This window comes from Arachis stenosperma, chromosome 10 (assembly GCF_014773155.1).
Source record: "Arachis stenosperma cultivar V10309 chromosome 10, arast.V10309.gnm1.PFL2, whole genome shotgun sequence".
NCBI lineage: Eukaryota > Viridiplantae > Streptophyta > Magnoliopsida > Fabales > Fabaceae > Arachis > Arachis stenosperma.
In genome coordinates, this window is record NC_080386.1 from 134,749,345 (window position 1) to 134,767,418 (window position 18,074).

The 18,074-nt window shown below is 36.9% G+C and overlaps 1 protein-coding gene across 1 annotated transcript; it reads right to left on the minus strand.

The window, feature by feature from the left end:
• Window positions 1-608: 608 nt before the first annotated feature.
• LOC130955239 (uncharacterized) lies at window positions 609-17,861 on the minus strand. Its single transcript, XM_057882055.1, has 17 exons — window positions 17,521-17,861; window positions 16,707-16,905; window positions 15,412-15,720; window positions 15,055-15,144; window positions 13,207-13,680; window positions 12,965-13,072; window positions 11,541-11,674; window positions 11,321-11,450; window positions 8,744-9,110; window positions 8,158-8,645; window positions 7,847-8,026; window positions 7,606-7,764; window positions 6,306-6,380; window positions 3,364-3,481; window positions 3,020-3,171; window positions 1,899-2,114; window positions 609-1,384 (listed from the first exon to the last, which is right to left on the minus strand). Exons 1-17 carry the CDS (start codon window positions 17,727-17,729, stop codon window positions 749-751), a joined length of 4,044 nt encoding a protein of 1,347 aa, XP_057738038.1. The 5' UTR covers window positions 17,730-17,861; the 3' UTR covers window positions 609-748.
• Between the last annotated feature and the right edge of the window lie 213 nt (window positions 17,862-18,074).

Below are 18,074 nucleotides of genomic sequence, written 5' to 3' on the forward strand. Positions count from 1 at the left end.
CGAAGCATGGCGTCCTTTTTCGTCATCATTTTAATATATCTAATTAGCCTTTTAATTATATAAATCATAAAAGAATTGTGTGAATTAGTTACTTGAATTCACATAGCATAATAGTAAAAAACTATAAGACTACCAATACATTAAAAGGCTATCTTAGTATATATATTTATATTAAACTTATATGAGAATATAAAAATAAAAGGTTAATAAGCAATTATCCAAATCTAAGAATTTAAAAATCGAATACTTTGATTTTTCAGAATTCAAAATACATGAAACAGTCCCCAATATTTATCTTTATTAAACAATACAATGTCCCTTTAATTTGCTTAACATTTTTTGAAGAGTTTAAAAACATCAAAACAATCTCCAAAACAAAAATTAAAAATTTCAAAACAGTCATTTTGATTAAATGGATCAAATTAGAGAAGGACTATATTGTCTAAGAGAGATGAACACTATAGACTATTTTATGTATTTTAAAATTTAAAAAACTAAAATATCTAACATTAAATCTCAGAGATCAATTTGGATAATTAATCTAAAATTATTCAATTAGCTAAAAAAATTGTACCAATTAATCATTTAAGTTGATGCAACGTGATAATAAAAAGTTAAAAGATTACGGATATATTGAGAGTTACTTGGTCTCTGTTTTAATATATTATAAATAGATGGTATGAGTTTCATGAGATTAGCCTCGATAAAAGACATGAGCCACATGGTTTTCCATGACCAAATTCGGATATCACCTGTACATTTGATACTGAGAATTAATGTCTTGGAAAACAACCTCCAAAGAGGCTAAATCTATGTCAAAACCAGAACTCTGCTCTGCATACTGCACATATAGATGCTCTTTAGGAGAAGTGGGAAGGGGGAGAATTTCAGATATCTCAGGTAAATCTGGTCTAGGTGGAGAAAATATTTCTGTCTTCTTCATAGTGTAGTAGATATCAGCTACGAGAAGCCACGCCAGATCAGGATCAATAGATGCAAGCCCATGGAGGGCATTCAGAGAAGCCTTGCGGAGTCCAATAACGCTGCTACAAGCTATCCCTACAACTAGACCGCTTACTTTCTTCAGAACAAGTTGTAATGCTGGGGCGCTTCTCTTATTTTGGCACAAATCTGCAATCATGTTAAGCAGTGCAATCTGAACCTTGATATAGGAAGTCTCAGCCAGTGAATCCTCTGAAGTCATGGTACTGCTTCTATAAGGAAGTAGTAAAGGGGTCTTCTCCTTGAAATAGGACTTCTGAAATGAGGATGTGGTAAGAAGTTTCCAAAAGTGCCTCCCATCAGTTTGGAAACGTCGTGTGAAGAAATCTCCTCCACAGATTTGCACCAGCTTGCTGATAACACTCGAACATCTTCTGACAGCCTGTCAAAAATTAGTTGCATTCAATATGTATCTTTAATGCAGTTAAGAATCAACTGTGATTGAAAGGGTTAATTGCGTTACTGGGCCACTGGTTGAACAGTGTGACCCGGATATAAATGAAATAAATATTTAAGTTATATGATGGAACGCATGGTAATTGGCAAAGTACGACCCTTAACAAGAAAAAGGTCCATGAATGACTCCCAGTTTCAACAATTTTTGAAAAAACCCAGCTTGATCGAGCAGAAGCGACGGCATGGTCCAGTTTGATCCTTCGGCCAGTCCGTTGTCAAAATATGATAGTTTGTCTGGGTTTGACCAACTTTGACCAGTTATATGCATTCCCGGTCTAATTGCAAAACTGACCCAGACCACCAACTGGATCAGCAGTTTCCAGTTTGAACTAGCCATTTAACAACTGACTTCAGGTCATCATTTACACCCAGATATGGATGACAGAATTGAAAACCTAATGTTAACGAGGAGAAAAAAAAAATTCAGAGGGATTGCTCACCACTGGGTTCCTGTTCTGAATACAAGTTACCAGGAATGGCCATATTTTATTCATTGCTGGTAGCAGCCTATTTTCATCAACACCTTCTTTAGTAACGTCCAAAGAATCCTTCAACTGATACAACGATAGTGATTGTAGCATTTCTTCTGTTGCTTCTCTAATTTCTCTTTCATGTTTATATGTTGCTTCAACTTTTGCTAATGCTAACATGGCATCCTAAAACCAGAAAAGATCCAAATAGCAACACGGGAAATAAAGATAAATTGATTGTTTTAATTGAACTCCCAAAATAATCAATCATTATCAAAGAAAAGAGTAAAAGACATCATTATATATTTATCAAAGAAAACAATAACTGACAAGCATTTTCCAACACTTGCCATTTGTGTCAACATCTGCATTGTAATAACCCGATGTTTATGGAATATCTATCGACTACCAAATATATTCATCATCCCTGTAATATTTGTTGGATTGCCCAGGAGTGTTCATATCTTGCCTAGTTGTGCAAGTTCCTTTACTTTCTTAAGGCCTGGATAACTAATTACTATCAATGATGCTAATTAATTAATTAATGATTCCCTTGTAGACTTAAATTGTAACTATAAAGGGGATAGGGTGAGGTTTCATGCACATTTTTCTTCCTAAAATATCCTTTTTCTTTACTCATTTATAAAATATATTTTGTTATTCTTAAAACTTGAACCCAAGACCAATCATTAGAAGAGCAACATACTTATTATCTTGACTAATTTCACTTTTTTTTTTTATTATTTATACACATTTGATTAAAAAAAAAGTGAATTAATCCATTAGTCGGCATTAAGGCAATCAATAATCTTTACTTATTTTCGCCATCGCTAATTTCCTCTTCCACACCTTACTTTGTAATTTGTAGCTGTCAATGTCCATCATCACAACTTTAGACCTTTTATCTATGTTTTCTGGTTAACACAATTCAAACAGTCATAGCAGCATGAATGTCTACCAATTAGTGAAAAATCAACAAAACTGCTTCCAAAATCCAAAATGATAAGAATAATACACTTATAATTCCCATAAACTACGTCAAATGCAATAAATTGAAGTGATAAAGCATTTCAATTTCAACAAAATGATACCTCAATTATATCCAGGGAAGCCAAACATATCTCTTGCTTGTTTGAAGCCAGAAGAGGGATTGCAGCAGTAACACATGAACCAGCAATAGAACCAACTGTTTGTCTATATCTTCTAGAATCATTTAACTTGAATAAGATTATCTCGCACTGATCTACAAGCAACGACTTCAATCAGTAAGAATCAAGGATCAACCATTGTTACCATAAAAAAAATCCACTAGTAACTGCTACTAATTGAAGGAATTATTTTGTATTTAGGTTACAATGCAGAATTCAACATCAAGTTTTAATGAGAACTATAAAAATTAAAACAGCAATCTTATAGGTGGGTTCTGAATCTGAACCTTGTGAGGTTTCTTCTGCAGTTGAGATTACAGACTTGACATGTAAGGCAAGTGACTCTGCCTGTGGGGGCAATTCACAAGCTTCACGTTTTGAAGCCTTGGCAACTTCACTTACAGCCTGAAATCAAAGACAAGTATTGGTATCAGAATTAAGTGTTTTTTTTTTATTGTTTTACTTTTACCCATTCAGAGAGATACATGCTGAAGGGAAGTATAATGGCTTAAAACAAGTTTAGGCATAGTTGTTTCTGAAAACTTAACACTCAGAAACAGCTCTAGCATTGTGAGCACTATTCTGAACATTAATAAACGGCGGGTGAGGGAACTGGTGCTGGAATATGCAGTATGGGAACCAATGCAGTCCATCTCTCACTGATATAGTGATGTGTCACAAGAAGAAGATCCCTAGTTGCCTGTGATTTGACTAAGTAATTGTAAGGCCAGAATTCAAAGAAACAGTGATTATCTAGGGCTACCGTAATAAATTTTTTAGTAATTTTAGGGTCATAAATCACATTATTTAGTTTTAAAAGATAAGGAGAACGAATATTGAAATGTCCAACAGGAGAAATGCACAGACCTTGGCCAAATCCAACATGGTGCTGATCAGAACCATGGTAAGGAAAGGCATGCTACATAAGATTTGAGTACTGTGGAATAGCAAGAGCTGTAGCTCCTGAATCTGGATACTATGACGAATTGATCACAGATTCAGGTATGGCTATTAATGCCACATAGTTGAAACCGGAATTGGAAGGAGTAGAAACCCTAGAAGGAGCAAGCTGAGAATGTGCATGGTAATGTGATGATGCAATGTAGAATGCATGGATTATATGGAGATGTACGTATATAATGAGGTTCATAATCATAGTAAGCTTGAATAGATGCAGGGGAAGTAGAGAAGTAGATTGCAGAAGGTGGAGATGAAGGACAGGTATAACAGCTGTTACGAAGCTAATAACTTAATAGGCTACCTAGAATACTACTAACTAGATGGTGACTAGTCTATCAGCTGTCTAGCCTTGCTTCTGCTTGCTGAAACTTCTTTAGCAATAAAATGAGGAGTATCTGAAGGCTGGTGTTCTCCAATATGCATATTGATAGAAACAGGTTGGTTTGTTCTTTTTGAGCATAGTTTAGCAGGTTTAGGGGCGGTAGTGCTAGTCCTAGTGGCTGCCTATAAATACTAGTGGTTAGTTAATTTTCAATTCAGTTAGAAAATTCTGTGAAGTCTGTTAGTTCAGGAGGGGAAAAATTCTCTCCACAATGTACTCCAATGAGGAATTGTGATTTGCAATCCCTAGTTCATCAATAAAATCCCCTAATTCTGCTATATCTCTGATCCTATCAACTGGTATCAGAAGTCCACGGATCCTGGAAGCTTGTGATGAATGGTGCAACCATGATCGCAGAAAATGGAAGGGAGAATGGATGCAATGGAATCATGATTTGACCGCTTTGAGGACCTGTGCCGCGCGCTGCAGGAGATGCTGCAGAGGATCAATGCGCAAGTGGATTCCATGGAGCAGGGTGTTCCGATCCGTCACGAACAGAGTTCTCCGGCATCGCACCAGGCCGTCGGTGGCTCGCATCAGAGCAGTGGAGAAAACTGGAACTCCTGATTTTTTGCGGTGAGGACACGATGACTTGGACCGAGCATATGGAGCAGTTTTTCTTGCTCAAAGCGGTGCCGGAGGAGGAATGGCTCGCGGTGGCGACGTTCGCCATGGAAAGCCGCGCGTTCACGTGGTTCCAGTGGTGGGAGGCAACCGCACCGACGCTGCAGTGGCAGTCCCTCCAAATGGTGTTACCACGTTACTTCCAACCTGAACGGTTGCAAAGTCCCTATCAATCGCTGTTGAGGCCGAGACAAACAGGCACAGTGTGGGACTTCGTTGATCAGTTTGTGCTGCACGCACGTCCTCTGCGAGGTCTGGCTCCAAAATTGTTGATTGACTTGTTTTTGAGTGGGTTGAAGCCTGAGGTGAGTGAGGAGTGCAGGCTGTTCTTGTTCCAGACCGTGGATGAGTTGATGGGGTTGGCGCAGAAGGTAGAGAATCGTAACATGGCACTGCGGGCTGCTCCTGGCCACAGTGTGGGTACGCATATGACACAACTTCGTTACTAACAAGCCGGTACTTGCAGCAGCGGCGACGGGTCCGGCAAGCAAGGGTGCGGAATCAGGGGTGAAGCCTCTGAAACGGCAGGGAGTGCGGCACCTTAGCAATGAGGAGTACAAAGCTAAACGTGCACGAGGCGAATGCTTTTCCCGTGATAAACCATACTCAGCAGAGCATGTGTGCAAGCACAAGGAATTCAAATTGCTGGTTATGGAACCTAAGGCTGAAGAGGAGGGTTGGTTGGAGCATGAAGCCATCCCAGAGGCAATGGAGCAATTGGAGCTCCTTTCCAGAGTTCCACCTTGAGGACAAGGTGGTTGTCCAGCGGGCAGAGTAATGGTAGAAACAGGTTTGTTTGTTCTTTTTGAGCTAGTTTAGCAGGTTTAGGGATAGCAGGTTTAGGGACAGTAGTGCTAGTCCTAGTGACTACCTATAAATACCAGTGGTTAGTTAGTTTTCAATTCAGTAAGAAAATTCTGTGAAGTTTGTTAGTTCAGGAGAGGAAAAAATTCTCTCCACAGTTGGTAGTTCCAACAGTGTACTCCAATGAGGGATTGTGATTTGCAATCCCTAGTTCATCAATAAAATCCCTTTAATTCTGCTAGATCCCTGATCCTATCACATATAAAATTACAATTGTGAATGGTGACTCCTAGTAAGAATTCTCACGAGAAGCCCACACCACCAAAAGAATAAAGGGGCGAAGAATGAGGGCATCTAAATAAATACAGTAAATAAGTAATGAGAAGTGAGAACACAATTTCACAATAAGAAAAAGAAATGTAGGCACACAGAGAGGGAACAAGTAAGTTAGCAACACACCTTCAAGAATGGAATTGTTAAATCAGGATGCTGATGTCTAGCTAGTATTTCAAGTTCCACTGAGACAGCATGCATCTGTTAAATTGCAAATCATGAGACCATAGAACTGTAATCAATGAAGTTTAAGCATGTCAGACAGCAATTCCTTACCTTTTACAACTATAAGCACAAGAGGAACACATGATTTCATAAATAATCTCTAAATAAATGCAATCACAAACATTTCCCAATACAGATTGAGCATTGTTTATATAATCAACCTTTGCCAGATTTTTTTTCTTTTTGGATAAAAAAAAAAAACTTTCTTGGATATTTTGAACAAAACAAAAAGAATAAAACAATGGAACATTGAAAAGATTGGATACTTGACATTTTTTCCACTTTGCTTTCCTAAATGGTCACTCATCGAGCAATATGTATGACTGAACCCCAGGGTTGAGAGTAAAGACAAAATCTTAAACAACCCCCATGGGGATGGTTTCAGAGTTTAGGAAGAACTTTTGTTCAAGTTTGGATTTCAATATAGTGATCCATCTCTGCCATCAAGTTTCATGGAAGTAGTGTATCTACATCCTATTATATCAGTGATAATACTGCCAGAGGGTCATCTTCCGCTTTCCTTGAGCACCTGCTCAACCTATGTTAGAATATCTTTAGGATATTATAGATTTAAATCTAAGTATGCCTCATATTGATTTTATGTTTATTTAATTTGATATTAGGTTTATTTCATTATTATGATAAATACGCACTCCTCATCATACATCATATTGATATACATCTAAATATACAATATATTTCTAGGTTACCATCACAAATTCTAACAACCTAAACTCTGAATTCTCTCAGATCTTGCAAATATGCACTAGATTTTGGTCTTAGGTTCAGAAATTTCCTGATGGTTTCTAAGCACCTATTTCAACTGAAGTACACTACGCATCATCTTCATGGAGCATAACCAAAATGGATACAGCTAAGGCCTAAGGATATTCAAACACAACTGGCCTTTGGACTAAAGCTTTCAACAAGATATGGACCAAATCTTATAGAACCCACGGTAATATATATCCGCAGTTGGAGCTCTGCTGTACACAGGACCTGAAATTTCATTTAGTATGAACATGCCCTGACAGTTCACTTAGAACACTAGGCATGAGCTAGTGAAAAAGTTAAAAGGCCAACAAACTTGTACTTCACCCCCGAACTAAGCACATTGAACCTAGTCTCTCTGTCAGGGAAAGGGTATTCCAGAACAATGCACTAATTGCCTTAAAACAGTACTAAGAGGAGATAATCATACCGGTTCATCCAGTAGAGGCAATATCTTGTGAGCCACTCCAATGTACGAAAGTATGGATGCTAGCACATTTGGAACACGATGATTAAGGTCCAAATGACGCAACTGTCGACATATTGAATCAATCACGTAATCTGCATTTTCCAAAACTAACTGTCCAACCTACATAAAGACGTATTTAGTAAGTTAACATCCATGGAAAAAGGTCTAAAATGTAAATCAAGATTATCATGGACAAACCAACCATTGGATAGCCAGACATGTCAGAAACTACATGCAAGACAGAATCTGCAGAATTTTTGACATGGAAATTTGGAGAACTGAGATTTTCCAGCAGCAAATAAAGAGAAGTATGAAGAAAACCGCTTGTAGCAAAATCTCTTCCAAGGCAGAGATTAAAGATTCCAATTCCGTCAATAATAACCTATTACGCAAATCACAAGGAAGATATCATGGAGGTTACAGTAATCTACTTTAGAGGATATGAACATGGTAATATCATCAAATGGATGAGAATAAACATGCCACGTCAGCTTCAGGGAAAAAGTGTCTTACCTCATGTAGCATAGCAACATCCTGAAAGAAGTATAGACTAATATCTTCAACTGGAACATTAAGGTCCATGTCAGCTACTCTGCACTCAAGTGGTAAATTCCACACCTCAGCAGACAAATACTCATGTAAGATCCCACCAATGCAATCAACCAAATAACTCCTTATGACTTTATCCTTTGGCATGTTCCACAAAGATTCAGAAAATGTACAATCAAGTTTGTAAGACTGAGGCTGGACTCCTCTTTTAGTAGATCTATGGAACATTCTAGAAAAACCATTGATTGCTTGATCTGATAGACCAAATATAATCTCATTGAGCATGCACACAGCTGTGCTTGCTTGCCGCAATAACTGTCCTGAACCAGTCCTGTCATACCACAACTGCCAGCTTTCTTTATTGTACTCTTTCAAACGGAGCTCAGAAACCAATTTACGGAAGTAACCAAGAAGGGTCTCAGTCACATGTGACAGAAGCCCTTCACTTCTATCTATAATTGACACAAGATGATAATAGACTCAGTAGATGTCATAGTAAAACACTCTCAGAGCAACAGGAGGAGAAAAAACACACTGAATTCAGAATCACCTGCCATTAAAGATAAACCAACGAGTCGGAGAATCCCAGCAAGCAGCTTGTATAGTTTAGGACTACCAACATAACTAAACCAAGGGGGCATATGAGGAAGTTCATAGTTCTTCTGGGGAGTTTTCAGAGGTTCTTGTATACTGTTTTCTTCAATAAGGCTAAACTTCGAGGATTCATATAAACCAGAATTTATACGAGGAAGTCCATAGTTGAAGAAACTAGCTCCAGACTTCAACTCAGTAATGGAGGGAAGGTATCCCATTGTTGATGATCTACTTGTTGAAATGAGTGTACCAAGTGAACCAGAAAAAACTGAATTATGGCTTAGACAAGTTGCAAACACATCTAGGAATCTAGCAGCTCCCACCTGATCGCTTTTCAGGTATAAGAAATAAGAAATTTCCATGGAAAATAAATCAGAAAAGACTTTACTATTACTAAACTAAAGATGTGTAAAACAGATAAATAAAAGGCATCATGTTCTATCTGATCTCTCTTCTAATATGAGAGTATGAGAAGCATGTGATAACAAAGCCCAAACAACCTGGATTATATACAAGTAACATGTATACTATTATACTATATTCTCTAGGTTGAACAAGTGTTAGTCTTATCACCTGAGTACATTATTGAGAGTTATTGAGCTGAGCTTATGCTAGTTATAACGAAAGGTATCCTGATTTTTCAGAATTAATAGACACACAAGTTATTGGGCTGGGTTATGCTAGTTATAGCTAAGGCCGCGTTTGTTGTGTGTATCTTTTAATACATAGACATAGAGACATAAACACTAAAGACATAGACACATTAAGACACAAATTTTTAAATTTGTTTGGTATACAAGTACAAGATAGAAGACACAAATCATAATCTTGTTAAATTTCAATATTACCCTTATTGTAAATTATTCTCAGTACCACCACTACACAATTACCATCTCAACCAAACCACCACCATTAACAATCAGCCACCATCTCAATCAAAAACAATCACCAATAACAATCTAAAATTAAATAACAAATTTAATCCAACAAATATCAACAAAAAAAAATCAATCCAACAAAATTATTTTAACAAAACTTAACCAAAATTCAAATAAATAAAAAATTAAATTATACAAAAACAAAAAAAAAATGGTGAGAGAAGGGAGAACAGATCTGGAACATGGTGACAGAAGGGAAAACAGATCTGAAAACATGGTGCGCGAGAGAATGGAGAACGGATCTGGAAACATGGTGACAGAAGGGAGAACGGTGCGCAGATATGGATCGTCGACGAGATGTGAAGTAGAGGCAACAACTAAAAAAGGTGACGGCAGCGAAGAGACAACCGTGAAGAGAAAAAAAAGAAGCAAGGGGGAGAAAATGGAGGAAGGGATGGGGGTGGTAGAGGTGGTCTGAGTGGAAGAAAGGGAGGAGGAGGAGAGGAGGTGGTTTGGGACACGAAGAGAAGAGAGGTGACGGTTATTTGGGTGGAAGGAAAGGAGGAAGAGAGGCAGCGGTGGCCGGAGTGGGAAGAAGAGAAGATGAGAGGTTAAACTCTCTGTGTTTTGGAAGTGGAAGGGATGAAAAGAGACGGAGAAAGGAGAAGGATTTGAAGGGTAATTTTGAAAAACTAATGTTAAAAATATTGTCTATGTCTCGAGATCAGTGTTCCACCCCTCAGTGCTATACACAAATTGTGTCTCTATGTGCCTTTGGGTCTTCCCATGTCTATCAGAATTTTGTGTCTTACTAGCCAAACAGAGAACGAGTACTACCGTGTCTGTGTCTTGGGTAGACACACCCACCAACCAAATGCACGCTAAAGTATCCTGATTGGGGAGCCTTACTCCTTTGAGTACTTCCAAAGTCAAGGCTTTATGCTCCCAATAAACAATTCTCTTTGGCGTGTTTATCTGTGAGTTGTGAATAAAATCAATAACACCTCCTCCTGACAGCATACCCAGCATTAACAAACAAGAGAAGTTACAAACAACCCATATCACAGCACAAACACTTCAATAAATAAAGCACATAATAGTTGGAAGCTGTTAGAATGATAGGTACAGTTTGAAATCCTTGGTAAAATATGATCTACCTCAGCCCACATGAGTTTGTTAAGAGGGATAGTAGAAAGGTAAAGAGAAAACAAAAACAAGGAAGAAGGAAAATAAATTCACTGGAGGAGTCATATAATGATGATCCTCAAATACTTATGCCTACAGTGATTATATAAACCTTGTTCCCTTGAGCCTAGTGTATTTACTTAGCATGCACTATTAATCTCATTCTCAATACCATAACACTTTCCCAATTACCTAGTTTTCCTAGTTCTTTAACTTACCCCAACATAAAAGAAAAACTTTTGACAATCAAAAGTTTCCTAAATCAGTATCACGAAAGTGGATCTACCAAACAAAGCCCTATTCCAATGTCAATGATACAGAGGTCCTGTCATTAATTTATCTTTCCATGTTAAACTTACCACTTTGTAACACAAGATTCATATTAGGTTCTTCCGTTTGTTACATGTCAGTTACTGACACAGACATGCATATTTAGGGAAAAAGAAACATATAATATAGGAAGAACATACAGGAGACTGGAGATGATCCACCAACAGATGAGGACCAGAATAAAATATTATTGTTAGTAACTGCTGAGCATGTAATACTGCAAGTGATTCCTCATTTCCAAGGATCATTTTGGGAAGCTTTTCAAGGTGCCTGAATTAGGAATAAATAATATTGCGGAATTAGAAAAAAGAAAAAAGGAGTCTGTCATCAGAATATGTATTTGTGCACAAAAAGAAGCACCTGATAAATATCTCTGTAGCATCATGTTCTACAAGAGCTTTTGAATGTTGTGAGAAAAATAACGAATCAAGGAAATCTTGAGCAGTTAAAGACACATCATCAGAGTCATCCACAACTAAGGAACATAAGCACTCCTGAATCATTACCAAAACAAATTAAAATAAAACCAATTAACAACAGAAGATTACCAATAAAATACTCTAAAAGCCAAACACAATAAACTAAGATCGGAAGGGTAGGGGTGAAGCAAATAACCATGAAAAGAAAATGAATTACCTCGACAGAATTGTTTATAAAATTTCCATGGACACGACTATAAAAATTATCAAATGACTCTAATACAGTCACTAGATTAAATAACCTTTTGATGAAGAAATTAAAACAAATAATGAGCTTATTTAAAAACACACTACCCAGATGATGGAACATGAAGTCACATTGTATCAAATATATGAAATGAATGTGTTTGTAAACAATATTCAAATAGAAAATTGGGATAGAAAAGAAAGGTAAATCGAGTGAAAGAAGAATTCTTAATAAGAATAGCTAAAAAGATTTAGATGTACATTCCCCAATGTATTGGACCAAAAAATTGAAACCAAAGATAACCCATGCCCTGTCAATCCCCTATTCCTCTACTGACCAATGAGATAGACATGGATAAAACAAGCTATCAAAGAGTGAATATCTTTTCCATGATTGAGTGTTGCTGGCTAGAGAATTTTACTGTTCTCGATAGAAGATAAAATTTGGACCCCAAAGCTCATCCTATGGTCAAATACTTCATTTGGATAGATATCCTTAACATAATACCAATAATATTTTTGGTGGTTTGGAGGCCACATAAGACTATTTTCTTTGATGTGTGTTATGTAGGGTGAATTCAGAATCAATATCACATTTGTTTTATGCATTGTCCTGTGGCCTACTTTGCCAACATTTCGTTTGCCATCTTTGGGGAGTGTTTGGTGTGCCATACCACAGTAGTTGTTTGACTAATTTTTCTTGCTTGTGGGAGAACATAGGAAGCCAAATCTTTGAGGCATGTGCCATATAAGCCATTATTTGGAGTATTTGGTTGGAGCATATTTCTCACATCTCGCATGGTAGATCTTTAGACATGCATGTTTCGTGGAAAAGTATTACACATTTGGCCTCTATTTGGTGTAAAACCCATGACAATTTTAGAGGAACTTCTTCTCAAGACATGTCAAGTTTGGAAACTATGCCTAAAATAAGTTTTTTCTATTGTTTGTTTTTTTCTATTGAGGGTATCTTGAAGGGTAGACTACTAGACTATTATGAATATTAAGAATCACTAGAGCAAGTTTCAGAATATATGTTAATTATAGGAAAAACATATGGATGGCACATTGTCACAAACCTAACAAACAGTAGTTCCAGATAAGCAGTTCAGAGCTCACCAAAAACATCAGTCTACTCTCCCCCAGTGTGTGACAGCATTCCAGTAACAGTCCTTTTATGGCATCAACAAGTCCTTTTCTCAACTTATGTGAAGGGTGAATACAGATCTGAGATTCGATGGTTTCATTGGTCAGTTAAAACATTAAATCACTATCATATCTAACTACAAAGAAAGCACTGAAACTCTAGATTCTGCCGAACACTAAAAATGTTAAGGAAATTAACAACAATAAAGCCTTACATGTGGAAAGGTTGCAGACAACAGCTTTTTTACATGTGCTGATGTTTTCTGCACCCAATCTTTTGTTCGATTCACATGAAAGGACGAGTTCTCCCTGTAAGGATCAGTACTCTCCATTACTTGAAGTTGACTTCGTGTGCAAGGGATTTCCCTTGACTCAACACTTCCATCCTCCTCAGCTTTTATCTTAATGCTATCTTTAATTGGCAAATGACGAAGCTCCCTCAAAAGAGAACTACTGGATTTAAGACCATTTGAATCAAAGTTTGAAGTCACTTCATTATCCATGGCAAATGCATTAGCATCATCCTGAAGGACTAACATAAGAAACTCTGCTAAACCTCTAATCGCTTGCTCAATAGCTTCCATGCTTCCAGCTGCCCCACTAATCATTGTTTTTGCACCATGCAAGACTTTAGCAAATTGACTAACAACACCGGGTAAAAAGAAGGCTAATGCATCTGCAGAACCAACCTGCATAAGTAGGCCAATAAAATAAATTGATTATATGCATAAAATAAGATAGAGAAAGGCTGGCAAAAAATGTAGAAAAGAAAATATTGGCTCTGAAAGGATCACCAATCCCTTTGTCCAAAAAATAAAGTGACCAACCACAGCACCAAAAACACCACAAAAATTACCCAATTATGATAGGCTACAATTCTAGTTCACAATACTCCTTTTTTTCCCATTTGATTAAAGATGAATACCAATATGACGAAGAGAAGAATAACTACAGAAGATAGGAGGATACTCTTTAGTATGGGTACGAGAAGTGACTGCGAGGTATATTCAGCATGCTATGGACACCCTGGCACGAAGACATTCGAACGCAAGCGCACATGCATGCACACATGCAAAAAGTATTGGCTAAGATCGGAACACAGTATAGCTTTGATGCATCTTTTAGTAAGTACAAAGTTTAATACAAAAGAAGAAGTATTAATGAATTAAAGTGATGTATAGGAAAAGCTATAGACAGCAAAGGCACTCTTTATATTGCTAATTAGTATATAATCCAAATTCAAACTGATGACTACCCGTGGTTCATAGATCACATTAGTGCTTCATAGAGTTATATGATGTTCATTTTAAGTGGTTCTGCTAGCCTGAAAGCATATGATTTTATAGATGCAAGAAAGGCAAAGTCAAATTGAAAAATTTAACATTTCAAGAATTTTTTATGCTTACTGTTATAATGGAATAAAATATCTTTTGTTCTGGATATACTTTTTAGCCCTAAAACATGCATCTGACTGACATCAAATTAGTCACTAAAACATTGTTTATCTCCATCGGAGCCCCAAAATTTAAATGTGGACTTATGTCAGTTCTTTAACTATTTTGACACCAAATAAGTCCCTAGAAATTCAAATGCGGCATCACTCTGGTCACTGAAGAGTGAAGAATATATGTAACATCAAGCAAGTCTTCAGGGGAAAAAAAATCGAACTTCATCTAAAAGAGGGAGATCAAGTAAATGTCACATGTATCTTTCAAGGACCAAAGTGATGTCATGTTAATGAAGGAACTTATGATGTCAAAAACTTTTAGGAATTAAAGTGATATCATAGGTGAATTTCAATAACTTATTTGATATTGTGAGACTCAGGGCCTAGTTGATATCACATAAATCTTTTATGGACCAAGATGTTTATTTACTCAAAATTTTTTCCTTCTCTTTGTTTCACTAATTAACTTGTTTGTGCACCACCTCCCCCCCTCTATTACCTTATTTTTGAGCAGATACTAACTCTCCTTTGAGATCTATGAATTCTCTTCAAAAGAAATAAATAAATTTAAAAAATAACTATCATAACCTTCCCAAATAACCTTTTCTAAAATTACCTTAGCAACCAGTACCCTCAGAGTTTTGAATGCTTCAATTCGAAGTCTTGCTGAGCCCTTTTGTCCCCTTGCAGCCTCTGTATCGGCAGCCTTTTCATAAAACCAAATTGTTACTACAGACTAACAATATCAGGTAACCAACTTTCAATAGCAAGAAGACAGGGAGCTTTGCATCTAGATCTCCAGTCTTGATCAATAAATAACATAATGCACTTACAATTATGCACTTAGAATATAGTTTGGTTATTCTATTACAAAATGTAGCTAAAAGCCTAAGAACCATTTTGAAATAACTGAACTGTGTTTCTCCAAGAAAATTAAACCAAAAACAAAACAAACAAAATTATGTCAACATACTTTGAGAAGAAGTGAAAGCCAATGTCCAACAGCAGCTGATGCACTTTGAGATCGGAGAAATGCAAGTAAACATTCTTCTGACTCTGAACCAGATTTGAAACATTTATGATGGATTGCATCATTATGAAGGTCATCTGAAAGTGCAGGCATGCCAGAAATTTGTTTACATGAACAAGACACATCAGAACAGGGAGATAAACCCATAAGCAGTGCCCTGAAACACAAAATAATTCCTTCACGAAACTCCTCTGAAGCCTCAGCAGGGGTAAGCAAGGCCCCATACGTTAACTTCTTTAATAGCACAACCATCTGTTAAAGAACATCACAATTGAGTTTCAATTTCATTTACTTTTCTCTTACACAAAACAACACAAGACAGCAAGAGTCAGTTTAAATAGCTGTTCAAGGCTAATTTCGGTGGGCTATGTCAACATGGAAAATCAATATACTTTGGCTTACCAAAAATACCTCAACAAAACATTTTTCCAAGCACTCACTTGTTCAGAGACTAAATGTCTGTTGCACTTTACTTTTAAAACCATTTCACTATGATGAAATTATCCAGAAGTTCAAATCATAGCAAGTTTGCAAAGCAGTGTAAAGAAGCATTACAACGGATCACTTAAACAAACCATGAGCTGAAACCACAGAAAGGCATATCTAATTGCATGAATATTTTCATTTGTTCTCAATTTTATGCTATAAAAATAATTAGAGATAATTCAATCTTGAGCATTATGATTGTAATACAATTTGGTCGTGCTTTAGCTTCAGGGATTGAAATTAAAAAATAAAATGCTTTCATGGATTAATAGAGTAAGCTAGGGAGTCTCAGCTAGGCTTAGAGAAAAGTATGAATAGAAGCAACTTCCTAGGATGACAGCTGTACCAGCTGTAACTAACTTAACAGTGAAAGGTCCAAACTACCACTGTGGTAGCTCCCTCCCCACCACCCCCCCCCCCCCCAAAAAAAAAAAGGCTACCATTCTCTTTATATAAACAGTGAAATCACTCAATTGAGTCAATAAACACAATTTAGAGAAATATCTCTTCTCGCTTTCTCTCTCTACTCTGCCTTTTCAGTTCTGTATTAGGAATTGTCCGTTTATGCGAAGTGAACAAAACACGTGCCCTAGATTCTTTTTTTTATTTTTTTTCTTTTCTCCTAATGTTGAAAGTTCGTCATTACAAATTTGACACACTACTTCTAATTAAGCCAATTTAAAGTAAATTAAATTCCAAAAGTAATATTTCATATTTTGTATAGAATCCAGACCACAGGCCAATCCACCTACCTGTTCCACAGACATCAAACAGCACTTCCTCAGAAGCTCTTGCAAACAGTTAACTACACCTTCAGCCACACTATCACTCACTTTCAGGGTTGAGTTTGGAATATCTGACATAGTAAACTTTTCTTGAGAATCAACTTTCTGAGTAGATCTGCATTGAATTGCTGCATCGAGAAGCAAAAGTAATGGAAACAAAGTGTAGCTGAAAGAAGAGAGACACAAACGAAAATTAACACCGTAAAATAAAGTAGGCATCAAATAATCACAAGAAGCAATCCTATAAATTCCAAAATTTCAAAACAGGATTCATTTGCCAAAGCAGCTAAATAAAAATACAGACAACGAAAAACATAAGGATAACCGCATTTTCCTACTGGGTGGGACTAGGTAAATGACTGAACTACATTACTGTGTCCTATTATAAACTATGTGTCACCAGAGTATTATTAGTTTGCATGCAACTTGGTTTCTTTACCTTCCAAGTTATTTTCACCAGTGAGGTTCATAGTACCTTGGTTCGCTCATTTACGATTTTGCGTAATAAATTCTCCAACCTAAATACCGCAAACCCAATGCTTTCTAAGGGAATATTTGTAATCTTATAACGAAAGGTAGCAAACTATGTGCTAAAACAATAGAATTCGTTATTAATTAGACATTTGTTTCCTGGGTAAAATGGGATTGCAGAGAGAATTGTGACAAGTATTTAGCTATCGATACTACTACCGGTAGTTCATCAGATATTCATGGATGATAAAGTTATCATATTTGCAGAGAATGTAAAATAAATGAATAGTGAAGGGAAGTCGATACATACTCGAAGAAGGGCTGCAAATTGGAGGGAGAAGAAGTCTGAAGGAAGTGAAGGAGGTGAGTGATAGGAGCGTGGGCGTGAGTGACAGTGTGAGGGTTCTGCAAAAGCTGCAGAAGTTGCAAGGACAATGATTTCAAGCGTTGGAACGTAGCGCTTCTCAGAGGATCCTTTTCCATTGCAGGATTGTTTAAAATATCTTCCTCCATTTCCATCGCGAACCCTAGTGTCTAGTGAGTGACTCCCTCGAGTCTGACGGTTCCAAGGGCCAAGTCGCGGGGCTGCCAAGCGTTCTCCGGCTCCACCAACGCAATCGTTCTGAGCATTCTCGACTTCTCTTCTGTTTTCTTTCCAAGTTTCTGCTTTTATATATAGGTAAAAACTTAGTGCGGCTAAATTGATGTAAAGTTGGTAGCCGATAACAGTTGAATAATTTAAATGATTTTATTATATGCCACTTGAGTTAAGGCTCATTGGCAAGCATTACTCATGTATTACACACTCACACACACTACATGAGTTCATTTAAAGGTTCATATTACCTCTACTAGGATTTGAAC